This window comes from Mastigoproctus giganteus, chromosome 1, assembly GCF_048544385.1.
Source record: "Mastigoproctus giganteus isolate SK-2022 chromosome 1, ASM4854438v1, whole genome shotgun sequence".
NCBI classification, from domain to species: Eukaryota; Metazoa; Arthropoda; class Arachnida; order Uropygi; family Thelyphonidae; genus Mastigoproctus; species Mastigoproctus giganteus.
The window spans coordinates 54,864,110-54,878,228 of NC_143575.1; the positions used below are offsets into that span (position 1 = coordinate 54,864,110).

At 36.4% G+C, this 14,119-nt stretch overlaps 1 protein-coding gene across 1 annotated transcript in view; it reads left to right on the plus strand.

Annotated features, from left to right (window-relative positions):
• LOC150090807 (kinesin-like protein KIF28) overlaps positions 1-14,119 on the plus strand; it is a 195,201-nt gene that overhangs the window by 149,889 nt on the left and 31,193 nt on the right. The window contains exon 16 of the mRNA XM_090373827.1: positions 6,126-6,274. Within this exon, the coding sequence (XP_090229953.1) occupies positions 6,126-6,274 (149 nt within the window). The remainder of the gene's footprint in view (positions 1-6,125; positions 6,275-14,119) is intronic.

Consider the following 14,119-nt stretch of genomic DNA (forward strand, 5'->3'; position numbering starts at 1 on the left):
GAGTAAATTGCCTGCGATGGCTTTTACCACTGGTGTGGAGACTGTATGGCATGCTTGTAGCAATGCCAAGTGAAAACACCTTTGTATAGTTTCCAGTTGAGATTTGACAGTAGGAAGGCTGGCCCTTTGAAACCAAATACAGGTGATATATGATAGAATTGGGATAAAGACAGTACAATAAAAGATACGGAGATTATTGTTTTTATTTCCTATTCATTCCTAGAAATTCTGAAGAGCATTGATGTAAAGTTCTTATCTTTTTAGAGAGATGCTGTAAGTGTGAAGAGAAGGCCAGATGGTCATCTAGAACACCAAGGTGTTTGTGTGTGGACACTAAAAGGTAGTAAATTTCCTTGACTTTTATCATTGGAGGCCTAGCATAATTTAGTCTTCCCTTAAAGATCATCTTTTTGTTTTTGTCACTGAAACTGTGAGCTTATTTTGAGTGGCCAAGTCAGATGGTCTGGAGAGAATATTGTTTGCAGAACTTTCTAGATCCCTTCTGGAATTTCCATGGACAAGAATGGATAAGTCATCGGTGTAAGCTATTGCATTTATATTTGTCAGGTCATCAAAGGAGAAGCCAATCATTTAGAACTAAGTTCCACTCTAGGGGCCCAAGAATAGACACCTGGGGCAGCCTCGAGTAATATGTTTGGATACAGATTGTTGTTTAGTTTGTATCAAGGCAGAGTGATTACTAAAATAGCCCTTTATGAGAAGGTATGATAACTGAGGGCAACTTGCTACTCTAAGACAATGAAGGACACTCCCCCACCATAGTTTATTGAAAGCAGCTTCGAAGTCTATAAATAAAATTAATGTATTTAAATGTACATTTATCTATGAGCTTTTTCATTTGAAACAGTGTATCTATCTCATTACTTCAATATGACTTTATGCTAGGCCTGTAGCTTCACAGCCATGGGACTGGCGTAAAGCCATATTGAAGGGATGAAATTTAATTGGCCTCTGCAAGCAGGGAATTAATTCTGAGACTGATTAAACATTCAAGTAGTTAGCATTAGCATTAGTACAGGCGTATGATGCAAGAAAGCAAGCTTATTTAGCATCAGCCAAAAAAAAAAAAAAAACAGTCTCCAGACTGTAATTTGCAGCAGTTAAGCCTATCTTCATAACAGCAACCCTTTGTTCCACTCACTAATCTCGTTGCCATTCTCTATACTTGTTCTAGTAGCTCAACATCTTTCCAAAAATTGAGGCCTCCAGACTTAGTTTTTCACACTTAGTTTTCCTAAGTGCGAAAGCAAGGCGATTGGCCTGAAAGATTTTAGGTTGTTCCAAGGCTTTCCTGGTTTTGGTAAAACTTTCAGCAAAACTGACTTCCAGATAACAGGAAAGGTACTAAATTCTAAGCATTTATTAAAGAGGAAAAAGCTTGTGATTTAGTTGTTGCTCATAGAAATGTTTAAGAAAAGTACATTCCAGTAGATCTAGTCCAAGACATTTGGCCTTTTTCGTTGAATTAACTGCAGATTTTAATTCTTCCAATGAGAAAAGCAACATTGAAGTGGGGAAGAAATATGATTCATTTAAATTTCTGATTTCAGCCTGCAGAGGGAAGTCAAGAACGGATCATCCTGTGGGAAGTCTGTCTGCTATTTTTATTGACAATATTGTTTCAATTTAAAGAGTCTTCAGTATTTGTTATAACTGTATTAGAATATCTCCTGGATTCATTTTGTTTCTACAGATTTTGTAAATAAAACACCATGAACCCTTGTTACCAGAGTTTTTACGAAATTTTGCCAGGATTCCAACTTATTTTTTTTAATTATTTTGACATATAGTTTCTTAGTATTTTTAAATTCTTCATGTAGTATTGAGAGTTCTGATGGTAAGATATTGTTGTTTCTTTGGGCTTTTAGAAACGTTTTTCCAACTCAAACTTTACGTCTTAGTATCATGAGTTCCTGTTACCACCAAGGTGTGGTTTGGGTTGTCAAGAACTTCTTCCTTGTTATATATGGCTTTCTGAACTGTCTTTTGAATGAGAAGTGCTAATTCCTCAGGATTAAAATAGCTTTAATAGCATCTGAAGGAAAATCCTGGCTTATAGATTTTTCAAAGTTGTTCTAATAAATGTTACAAAGTGAATACCCCACGAGGTCCCTTGGTAACTAACAACCTACTCTCATTTATTCAACTACGAATAAATGAGAGTAGGTTGTTAGTTACCAATGTAATGTCTATATTTGATTGACCTAAGGAATTAGAAAAGGTATAAGGCTCGCCTGGAAGGTTAATGACATCCAGTTGATGAGAAAAAATTAGGTCTTCTAAAAGCATCATCTTATATCTGTGGATTTGTTGTACCATAGAGAAGCTTTATAATTTTCATCCATTAAAACTAATAGATGCTCTTGGTTAATAGTGTGAAGTGCAGTTCTAAGTAATGAAGATGAGGAGCGATATCTGTAGATGGATCGCAGTACAGGGAAATAATGTAAAATGAAAGGGTTGCCATAGTAACATTAATGCACATTGTAAATTGTGTACAAAGACTGGAAACTGACTGTATCAAGATTTTTATTGAAGATAATTTTTGCAGACTTTGGATTCTCATGATTGGGTTGAATTATTCCTGAGGTTGTGGCTCCTGAAGGCAAATTAGATTAAAAGGCGATACATCTGCTAAACGGTCAGTGGTGAACCTCATTGGCAACCAATCTTGCCCATTGAGCATTTCACTGTAGTAAATGTACTTTAAATATCAAAAGAAGTGGTACTGGTAAAGTATCACGGTTCCTTATATTTTGGAATGAATGGGTTGTGAATGTATGTACAGTTTCTAAAGCTCGTAAGTTTTCTGGGCAAGTAGTATAGTGATTGGAATGCCTGTGATCCTTATTTTTGTATTTGGAATTTGAGCAGATGGGTGGGTCTTTCTTGTGAGGATATTCATTAAATATATGTCCTCGACGAGCACAGTGCCCGTAAGTAGGCACTTCCTGTTTGCATGTGTTTGACGTGTGACCGAACATCAGACAACAAAAACACTTTGTCATAACAGTGAAAATATTTAACCTTATGGGATGACCATTTGATGTAGATTCAATCTAGTGAGATAACAATGGAATGAATCCAAAGAGATAATTTCAGCACCCAGTTTGATGAATTTTTTGATCTAGCTTTTTTCTTAAAATGAAAGCTAATTTCTTTTCCTATTTCTTCTCTCATGATAACAAAGTCTTTTAGATTTTTATGAAAAATGTCATCCTCCAGGATGTCTTCTCTACTTAAATCATTGCCTATAGCAAATATTAGGATTATAGGTTGTAGTTCTTTTGACTGCCCAGCTATTAGCCCAGCCTCAGAGAGAGAGAGAGAGAGAGAGAAAGAAATCAACTTGTACCTGTTGGAGGCTTCAGTTATTTTCATCACTCTATAACTGTCCAGTGCTATCTTTTTCTGCTCTATTTGATCAGTCAGCTCTTCAATCATCCATTTTGCATCCTCATCCTGCAATATTTTCTTAAGGGTATGTATGTGTTCATGGCTTCTGTGAATTTTGCTTTAAAAGTATTTCATAATTCAAATGTATTCATCCAATTCACATATGCCATATAGCACCTTAAACTATCAAAGTCCCCTCTTCTTAAGTTAAAACCCACGCCTTTACCTTTAACTACTGCAACATCGTTCTTCATCTTCCAACTGACGATTGCATGTTCACTTCCTGATAATTTTGTAACCAAAATGAATTTTATTTACACATACTAATTTTCACATACTATCCTTCGCTAGCTTATGATGTTACCACATGAGGGTATTTTTAAATGAAAATCTTATTTTTTCTGCTTATTACTGTTATTAGCCACTTTAAAAATAAATGTTCATATTCATAATAACAGTAATTGATTTCTTTTGATGTTTCAAGTGTGTGTTTTGCTATACCTCAAATATGAAGAGAGCTAACAAATAATTCTGACATCTACTACTTTTTTTATGGTGGATATATCAAAGTTTAAACATCTGTGGGTCAGAAAGCTGTGTATCTCAAAATACTATCCTCTATTGCTGTGCTATTACACAATGAAGACCTGCAAATTTTTAATCCACCTTCCAGAGTGAATTTCAGAATTGGGTGATGAATCTGAACAGGAGAATTGATATCCTGTTTAAAAGAGGGAAATTTACCAGGTCTAGCTGCAAGACATCCACTTACACTTTTTACACTTTTTCAGAATCCCTGTGCTTTTTATTTGAATGATCTTTTTTGAAGAAATTGGTATTAGTCAAAATCTAGAAGGGTGGTTTCTTTTCATAGATGATTCAAGTAAAAGTTTAAAAGCCATGTTGCTTCACAATGAGAATATATATCTATTGATTCCTGTTGTGCACTCTATTCATATCAAAAAAGATTACAGAAATGTGAATCATGTTACAGAAGGTCAAGTATGATCAAGTATTTATACCATCAAGTATAAATAGATGTCTCTGGAGACTTCAAGATGTTGGATTTCCTTTTCATTTTAATGGTCATTTTACTAAGTTCCCTAGTTTTTTGATTCCGGGACAGCAGGGCAGTAGATCAGTGTATGGGAGAAGAGAATGACCAGCAAGGATTCAGTTGCTACCTGGTGCACACAATGTAGTAAACGGTCCCTTGGTTCCAAGAAAGTCTTTCTTCTACCACACCATGTGAAGCTGGGAAGAGTCAAACAATTTGTTAAAGCATTGCATCCTCAAGGAGTCATATTCAGGCATATAACAATGTATGCTTCCAAAATTGTCTGATGCAGTAGTTTCGGTGGCATATTTATTGATCCACTAGTTTGTCATAGTCATGAAGCCAACATGTGATATAGATATTAGCTTCCTGAGAACTAATGACAAAATGACTGATGCCAAGCATAATACCTGGCATTTTGCCTTGTAGTGAATGTCTTTCTCGGTAACATTAAAAGTGAAAATTACAAAGAACTAGTTGGCAAGTTGATTTAAATTTACAGAAAAATGGGATTCAGATTGTCAGCATTCTCACCTGGATTTCTACAGATCTAATTAAGGTGATGCTAGTGAAGAGCATGGAGAGAGATTTTGACAGGACATGCAGTCGATGGAGAAGTGTTACCAGGAAAGGTGGAATGGAGGTGTGCTGTTTGACTGTATCTGATTTTTGGTTCAGGATGATCAATAAGAGTTAAATATACGTTTAAAGAAATTATTATTTTTTTTTTGATTAATCTGAGAAAGAGTTCTACTTTTTTAATTTTATTTATTTTTAGCTTGATGTTTACTGCAACAAAGATAAATACTCTATTCTGTACAGAAATTAAACATTTTAATAAATATGATATAGTATTATTGCATATTTACTTTTCTTTCATTTCTGGTTAAACCATTGTTGCTATGCAAAAAGTAAGGTCATATTCAGAATCAGCATACCCAAGTTCATAAAGAAACACCAGGAAATGCAGATAAATAGAATTTTTTTTAAAAATTTGCTACACAGTATAATCATTTTGATGCATAATTTTAATTTGTTGAGGTTTTAATGGAAATTTTTCAGAAATTCTTTTCACTTCAGTAATTTGCTACCTTTTGTGAAATTGTAACAGCAGCAGAGGCAGCTACACATTGGGAAGCAGAGAAGGGTGCAGTGAAATATCTGTATCAGAGGGAATCAGTATTGTATTTGAAAATGGCTATATAAATTATTCATTCACCACACCCACAGGATTGAGTGTTTTTCAGTTACTAAGATTGAGCATTTGGTTCAGAGTGATAACAGAAGAAAAAGACATTCAAATGTTCATTTTTGTCAAAAGTGCTATAATACATATTCTTGGTTACATTATTCAGATGTGTTGTTATTCCAAGATGACTTACAGACTTCTATCGCTAAAGAGTGGTATTCTTATTAAATTAGATAAACATGACTATATATTTACATTCAAATTAAATTCTTTTCATTACTGATTTGTAATTTTTTTTATTTCTTAATGTCATATTCATTTAGCATATCCAAATTCATAAAGAAACAAGAAATAAAAATCATAACAGAACTTTCAAAAATTGTTTTTTTATATGTATATGCATATCTCGAAAGTCTCAGATGTGTTCATGCTCCTGTGATGAAAAACAAACCTTATTTTCAGATACTGCTATTTTAAACAAGGACCTGCTGGAAGTGTTACCAGGTATAGATGAAGCCAATTCAATAAGTGAAGAATTAGATAAAAGAGTAAAGTTTGAGATTATGTTGGTGTCGCCCCAACTCCTTGGAAAGCAGTCTGGGAGAACCGAGGTAATTCTATTCAACAAATGCTTTATCTCGTAACGAAATTAGTACTGAACAAATGATGCAAGGAAGCAAGCTTATATAGCATTCACTAACAAAAAAATAAATAAATAAAGAAATAAAATACATATACAAAAAAAACTTCCCATATCATCTCTTCACACCCTCTAATAATTTATCTAATTCCTTCTTAAACTTATTCAAATTTAAGGAGGAATTTGACCCACTTCCAAAACACCAGATGGAAGTTTGTTCCAACAGTCAACTGTCTGTGGCTGAAAAATCAAATTTCAGTTTATCCTTTCTCAATTTAAATTTATACCCCCTTATATGTGTTGTCTGAGCAAGAGGATACCGTCATCATTTAGCTTACTCAATCTATTCAAAACCTTAAACACTTAATCAGATCTCTTTACATATCCTTACTCTGCTAATAACATTAGTCCAAAAAGAACAGTGCCCATTGATAACTACCTCTGTCTTCTCTAACTCAACCATTCCTTTATCTTTAACAGTAGCTTGCTGATAATGTTAGACTGCTCTAATTACAGCAGTCTTTCATGTGGATCACTATCAAAAGCTTTTCTGAAATCTAAGTATATGATGTAAAAATTATTTTTGCATCCAGCTGCATTGTTAATGCATCATAGTAAATATTCAGATTGGTCAGACAAGATTGCTCCTTAAAAGTCCATGCTGTGATTTTCTTATATAACTATATTTCTGTATAGATGGTCCTGCATTACTTCTTTAACCAGCGACTCCATTATTTTCAGTTTAACAAAAGTGAAACTTATAAACCTGTAATTACTCACTTTGATATTCCCTCATTGTGAATTGGGGTGACATTTGCACATCCCCAATCTAAAGAGATTTCTCCTGAATCCAAATTCAAGGTTGCTTTTGTAATTATGCTGATTCTTTTGCTGATTCTTTTAATATAATTGAATTGATCTCCTCATCCATGGGTACCTCTGCCATAATCACTCTTAGCTTCAACAATTTCTCTTTCACTTTCTTCTCAGTTATCACATCATTTAGCTCTCTAAAAACTTCTTTTCTGGTGAATGTAGATGCCAAAAGATTTATTTAGCTTATCAGCAACCTGAACAGGATCATCAGTAGTTATGCCATTTATATCTAGTGGGCCAATGAGGTCATCCCTTTCCTTCCAGTGTTAACATAAGTAAAGAATTCTTAGATACTTTTCTTTGCGTTCATACTAAATGATTTCTTATAATCTGCATTAGGTTGAATATCATCCTTACTGATTTAATTGCAGTTTTTACTTACTCTAGGTTTCTTTGTTCCCTGCTAATATATAATCATCCCATGAATTTTCTTCTCCGCCACTAGTTTCATCAGTTTCATGTGAGACCCATTTAGGTCTAAACCTTGATCAATATTTCTTAGTTGGTATAAAAAGCTTAGTAGTTTATATAATTACTTCCCTGAGTGCTTCCCATTTATACTTTGTAGTTGGCAGCATCATCAGTTCTCACTGAAAGTAATTTTAAAATTGTCTACAACCACTTTAGTTGTCTTTGTGAAAGCAAAATCCCTTCCCTTTACCTTTCACAGTACTTATATCTGTAAGTAGACCATTAGCATTAATAGAGGCATACAAGCAAGAAAGCAAGCTTATGCAGTATCAGCCAAAAAAAAAAAAAAAAAAACCCTCCCATTTCAGCCCTCCATTTGTTCCAAATGCCTGTCCAGCTTAGCCTTAAATTTATTTAGGCTATCAACTTCCACAACAAAAGATGGAAATCCGTTCCACCAATCAACCACCTGCTGGCTAAAGGCAAATTTCTGCACATCTATTCTACAACTGTCTTTCCTCAATTTGAATCTATGCCCCCTCAGGTTCTTAATCTGAGCAAGAGGAAGAATCCCATCAGCATTCAGCTTGCTCAACCCATTCAAGGCCTTGTGCACCTCAATCAGATCACCTCACAGGTGCCTACTCTTCAGGCACTGCAATTTGCAGAACTTAAGCCTTTCTTGGTAAGAGCACCCCTTTGTTCCCCTCACCAATCTTGTTGCTTTTCTTTGTACTCATTCTAGCAACTCTATATCCTTCCTAAAATGAGGCCTCCAGACTTGTATACAGTACTCTAGGTGTGGCCTGATCATTGCCTTGCACAATGGGATAATCACCTCCCTGTCCTTGCTAGCAAAATTCCTATATATCATTGACAAGACTCTATGACCTACCATGGCCGCCTATCTGCACTGCTCAGCAAACTAAATATTTGACTGAACAATTACCCCCAGGTCTTTTTCACTTTCTACTTCCCTGAGTGTAGTATCACACAGTTGGTACATTTCTCTTGAGTTATTGCTACCCATATGCAGTACTTTGCATTTGTCAATGTTAAACTTCAGTTCTCACTTCTCAGCCCATTTGCCCAACTTGTCTACATCCAGTTGGAGTTGCTTACTGTCTTTACTGTTGTTAACAACCCTGCCAACCTTTGTATCATCTGCAAACTTGGACATTAATTCTAATATACCTTCATATCAGAATTACTCCCTTAATTTCTCATTGACGTGAAGGGTTTTCTTCTGTAAATATTGATGCAAAGTAACTGTTTAGTTCATCTGCAATTTCAGCTGGGATATCGAATACTATTCCACATCCATTACATAAGGTGTGATCTGGTTTATCCTTCTCTTTTTTGCATTTATGTATGTGAAGAATTCCTTATCCCCCTTCTTTGATCTCTTTGCCAGCAATTTCTCATAATCTGCCTTTGCCATTCTAACCTTTTCTGTAGCACTATTATAGATAAAATTGTAGCTGTTATATGCTTCAGTACTTTTTATTGCTCTGTAACTTTTTCTGCTCAAGTAATCTAGCAACTTCTTTATTCCATTCAAAAATATAGCAACTTCATTTTTCATTGCTCTCACTTTCCTGCTGAAGTAATCCAGAAACTTTATTATTCATCCAACTTGGAATCCTCCTCATGGAGTATTTTTTTTTTTTAATGGTATATAAGCATTCAAGGCTTCTGTGATTAATGCTTTAAAGGCATACCATAATTCCATTGTATTTGCTCTCTGTGAGATATCTAACCAGTTAATAGAGACCATGTAGCATCTTAAGCTGTGGTAATTTCCTTTCCTGAAATTATTATCTTTGCCTTTAACTACTGCTACCTCTCTCTTCATCATCCACCGTAGACTCCATGATCACTTCCTGTATGGTGCCTCCATAGCCAGGTGGGCAGGAGCAGCAGTGTGTAGCACACGCTTCTTGATTAGACCAGGGTTCGAGCCCGTGACCACCAAATATGGAGGATGCGGAAAGGTCAGGGAATGACCACTGCATATTCTCAGAGCAATATGGCCTTAGTTGCTAATGCTCCTAAAATCCAAAATAACAACAATAACACTTCCTGTACTGTCAGCCCTATTATATCATCTGGTTCATGGGTGATGATAAGGTCTAGAGTATTCTTTTTCCCTAGTACTTTCCCTGACATGTTAATACAAATAACAATCATCTAGTTGATTTAAAAATTTTGTCCCTCATGTGGAGTTTCCTTCCCATTTGCTCCAATCAATTACAGGCAAATTAAAATCACCTGTAATAAGACATTCACGCTAACTTGCCCATTTCATGTGGATATAGAGGCTCTCATCATAATCTTCCCAATCACTCTCATTAAACCTTTGATTCCAACAATCTCACACCATACATATTCTATATGTATGGTGTGTGATTATACAAAACATCTGAATCCGGGAAAGCTTTCAACATTCTCAGGCTGCTTTTGATAAGAAGCATGACCCCACCACCCCTTCTATCTTTCGTACTCTTGTTAAATACATTATGCATACCATACTGAAATTCATGATCCCCTATCTCCGTGTGGTACCATGTTTTCTTAAGTCCTATTATGTCAGCGTTACTTGTCCTAACCAGCAGTCCAAATTCACTTATTTTATTGACGACACTTTTGACATTACTGTATAAAAATTTAAGACTTGGTGTTCTTGCATAGTTAACTACCCTGACACACCCCTTAAAGTTATTTAAGCTTGTGTCCCTGGCATTGGGTGCCCGCTCATTTTCTGCCCTCAGAACGTCTTGCTACAATGTTGTAGTAACAAACAAGAACTCTTGAGGTATGTGCAAGTGTTACTTTGACCAATATTATCTGATAAATGCATATCAATATTACCCTTGTTTCCCCCCCCAACTAGCAGTTTCCCTGAACCTTTAAGGTATCCTCAATAATACTGGCACAAACTCTTGTGCCACCTTTGTTTAAATGTATCCCATCTCTAAAAAACAGATTCCTTCTACCTACAAGTGTGGGCTAAGCTGAAACAAATTTCCCCCCAAAAGCCTTTCAGAGTCCTTCAAGTCTTGAGTTAATCCACAAGGCTTTTAGCATATAATCCCTCCTATCATGCCTGGACAGAATTGCAGACACATAGACATTGTGACCTAACAATATCATTTCTTTGGCATGGTCCTATAGTTGTCTAACAAATCATCAGGTCGTGTATGCTTAATGTCATTAGTCCTCACATGAATAATAATATTCTCTTTACCCCTGACTTAAAATCTGACAGTCTTTTGGTGACATCATTAATAGTTGCTCCGGCAGACATACACTGGTTCTAATCCACATATCCTTATTGCAAAATATTTTGCATTTCCCTGACAATGGAGTCTCCTAATATGGAGTCGTTTTGAACCAGAGTAGTTTGCACTTTGTTATTCAGTTCTGGGGGCCGAAATTGGGAGTGCATCCCTTGGTGGGTTACTAGAGTCTTGAGTCCCTGCCGAGCTCCCAGGTACATTATTCTCGAGGGCAAGCACCCGTTTTTTCAGTGACTCAAATTGTTAGCAATTTAGCAATGCACCAAATTGTAACTTAAGTTTGGTGCATTCCTTGCAATGGTGACAAAGTAAAGAATCTCCAAGTGAGCTAGAATTATCCACTAGGTCGACCTTGGAATACATGCTACAGGTTCTGCAAAGGATAAAATCATGACTCACTGGGAACCACCATCGGCTATTTCCGTATGAGCCATGATGCCCTCTGATGAAGTGTTCAAGGTGGACCTTGTAATAACCATTATAAAATTTATTAATTATTAATAACAGAAACTTTCAAAAAATTATATTTCTATTAAAAAAAAATACAGGAAAAAATTTATGAATATAAACTTTAGAATATACTAAATAACCTTTGAAACCCTGCTCTACTTCCCTAATCCTGCTCTAATCCTCTTCTCTATACTTTGTTGTTGCTTTGAAAAGCTGCCACGAATGCCAATCACGAAAGTGACTAGGCATCTGCGAGGTGATCTGATTGAGGTGTATAAGGCACTGAGTGGTTTGAGCAAACTCAATGCTGATGAGATTCTTTCAACAGGGTGAAATTAATCTGGGCAAGAAACAATCAACAACCCGCTGGCTAAAGACAAATTTCTGCACATGTATTCTATAACTGTCTTTCCTCAATTTGAATTTATGCCCCACCAGGTTCTTAATCTGAGGAAGAGGAACAATCCCATCAGAATGAGCCTGCTCAACCCATTCAAGCCTTATACACCTCAATCAGATCACCATGCAGGTGCCTAGTCTCTAGACACCGCAATTTGCAGAACTTAAGCCTTTCCTTGTAAGAGCACCACTTTGTTCCCCTCACCAATCTTGTTGCCCTTCTCTGTACTCACTCAAGCAACTCTACATCCCTCCTAAAATGAGGCCTCCAGACCTGTATGCAGTATTCAAGGTGTGGCCTGCCCATTGCCTTATACAAAGGGATAATCACCTCCTTATCCTTACTAGCAAAATTCCTGTATATCATTGACAATACCCCATGACCTGCTCTGGCAGCCTGTCGGCACTCCTCAGAAAACTTCATATCTGACTTCACAATTACCACCAGGTCTTTTTCATTCTCCACAACCCTGAGTGTAGTACCACACAGTTGGTACATTTCTCTCGGGATACTGCTACCCATATGCAGTACTTTGTATTTGTCAATATTAGACTACAGTTGCCACTTCTCAACCCATCTCCCAAACTTTTCTAGATCCTGTTGCAGTAGTACACTGCTATTACTGTCATTAACAACCCTGCCAACCTTTGTATCATCTGCAAACTTCAACATTAAGCCTGATATACCTTCATCAATATCATTGATAGATATACAAAACAACAGCGGGACCAACAGCAAACTCTGGTGGACTTTACTAATAACATTAGTCCACGAAGAGCAGCATCCGTTGATTACCACTCTCTGTCTTCACCCACTCGACCACACTTCTGTCCATTGTAACAGCAGGGATAAGGAGGTGATTATTCCATTGTATAAGGCGATGGTCAGGCCACACCTAGAGTACTGTATACAGGTCTGGAGGCCTCATTTGAAGAAGGATGTAGAGCTGCTGGAACGAGTACAGAGAAGGGCAACAAGATTAGTGAATGGAACAAAGGGGTGCTCTTACGAAGAAAGGCTTAAGTTTTGCAAATTACAGTGTCTGGAGACTAGGCACCAGCGAGGTGATCTGATAGAGGTGTATAAAGCCTTGAATGGTTTAAGCATGCTCAATGCTGATGGGATTCTTCCTCTAGCTCAGAAAAATCACCTGAGAGGGCATAAATTCAAATTGAGGAAAGACAGATGTAGGATAGACGTGCGGAAATTTGCCTTTAGCCAGCGGGTGGTTGGTTGGTGGAACAGACTTCCATCCCTTGTGGTGGAGGTTGATAGCCTAAATAAGTTTAAGGCTCAGCTGGACAGGTATTTTGAACGAACAGAGGGGTGAAGTGGAAGTGGGTTTTTTTTTTTTTTTTTTTGGCTGATGCTGCATAAGCTTGCTTTCTTGCATCAAATGCCTCTACTAATGCTAACTTCCTCTTAATACCATACTGCTCCAACCTTAGTTGTGGGGGTGATTATTTCTCTAATTACCCCTCTCTGGAACCACCTTTGTTATATGAGGATCACATGAGTACAATATCCAGAATCTTTAAAAATAATACATATTGAGCAATGGAAAGGAGAACTCAGCTAAACTAATTTGAATCATTTAATTTTTTTGAGAAATTTTGTAAATTTACATTTCAGATTATGATATATTATATTTATGCTAATTATGCTTTTGCATTCATTTTAGACTTTAATTAATTACTATCATCACTACTAGTATTTAATTACTAACCACTAATAAAATATTTTTATTAATAATATAATTAGTATATATGTATTACTCACTTGAGGACCAGGAGCTCCGGGAAGGCCAACATTTCCTTGTTCACCCTTAAAAGTGGAGGGGAGTTACTTTTTTCAAATTTAAATTTGCACATTATCTCTACTTTACACTACTATTGTGCAAATGTGACCCCAATTCACAAAGGAGGATCAAAGGCTGACACAAGTAATTATAGACCTGTGAACTTAACTTCTGTTCCAGGAAAATTAATGGAGGCACTGGTTAAAGAAGCACTGCAGGATCATTTAGACAAGACTTCAGTTATAGCTCAGACACAGCATGGTTTTGTTAAGGGGAAGTCTTGCCTGACCAACTTGATTGGATACTATGATGCAGTCACAAAAGAACTGGATGCAGGGAATAACTTTGATATTATATACTTGGATCTTAGAAAGGCTTTTGATACTGTTGCACATGGAAGACTGCTACACAAATTGGAGCAGTGTGACATTGGAGGCAAATTGCTGCTATGGATAAAGGGGTGGTTGAGGGGGAGAAGACAGAGAGTGGTAATCAATGGACACTGCTCATCGTGGACTAATGTTATTAGTGGAGTCCCTCAGGGCTCAGTGTTGGGTCCATTATTGTTTTCTGTATTTATAA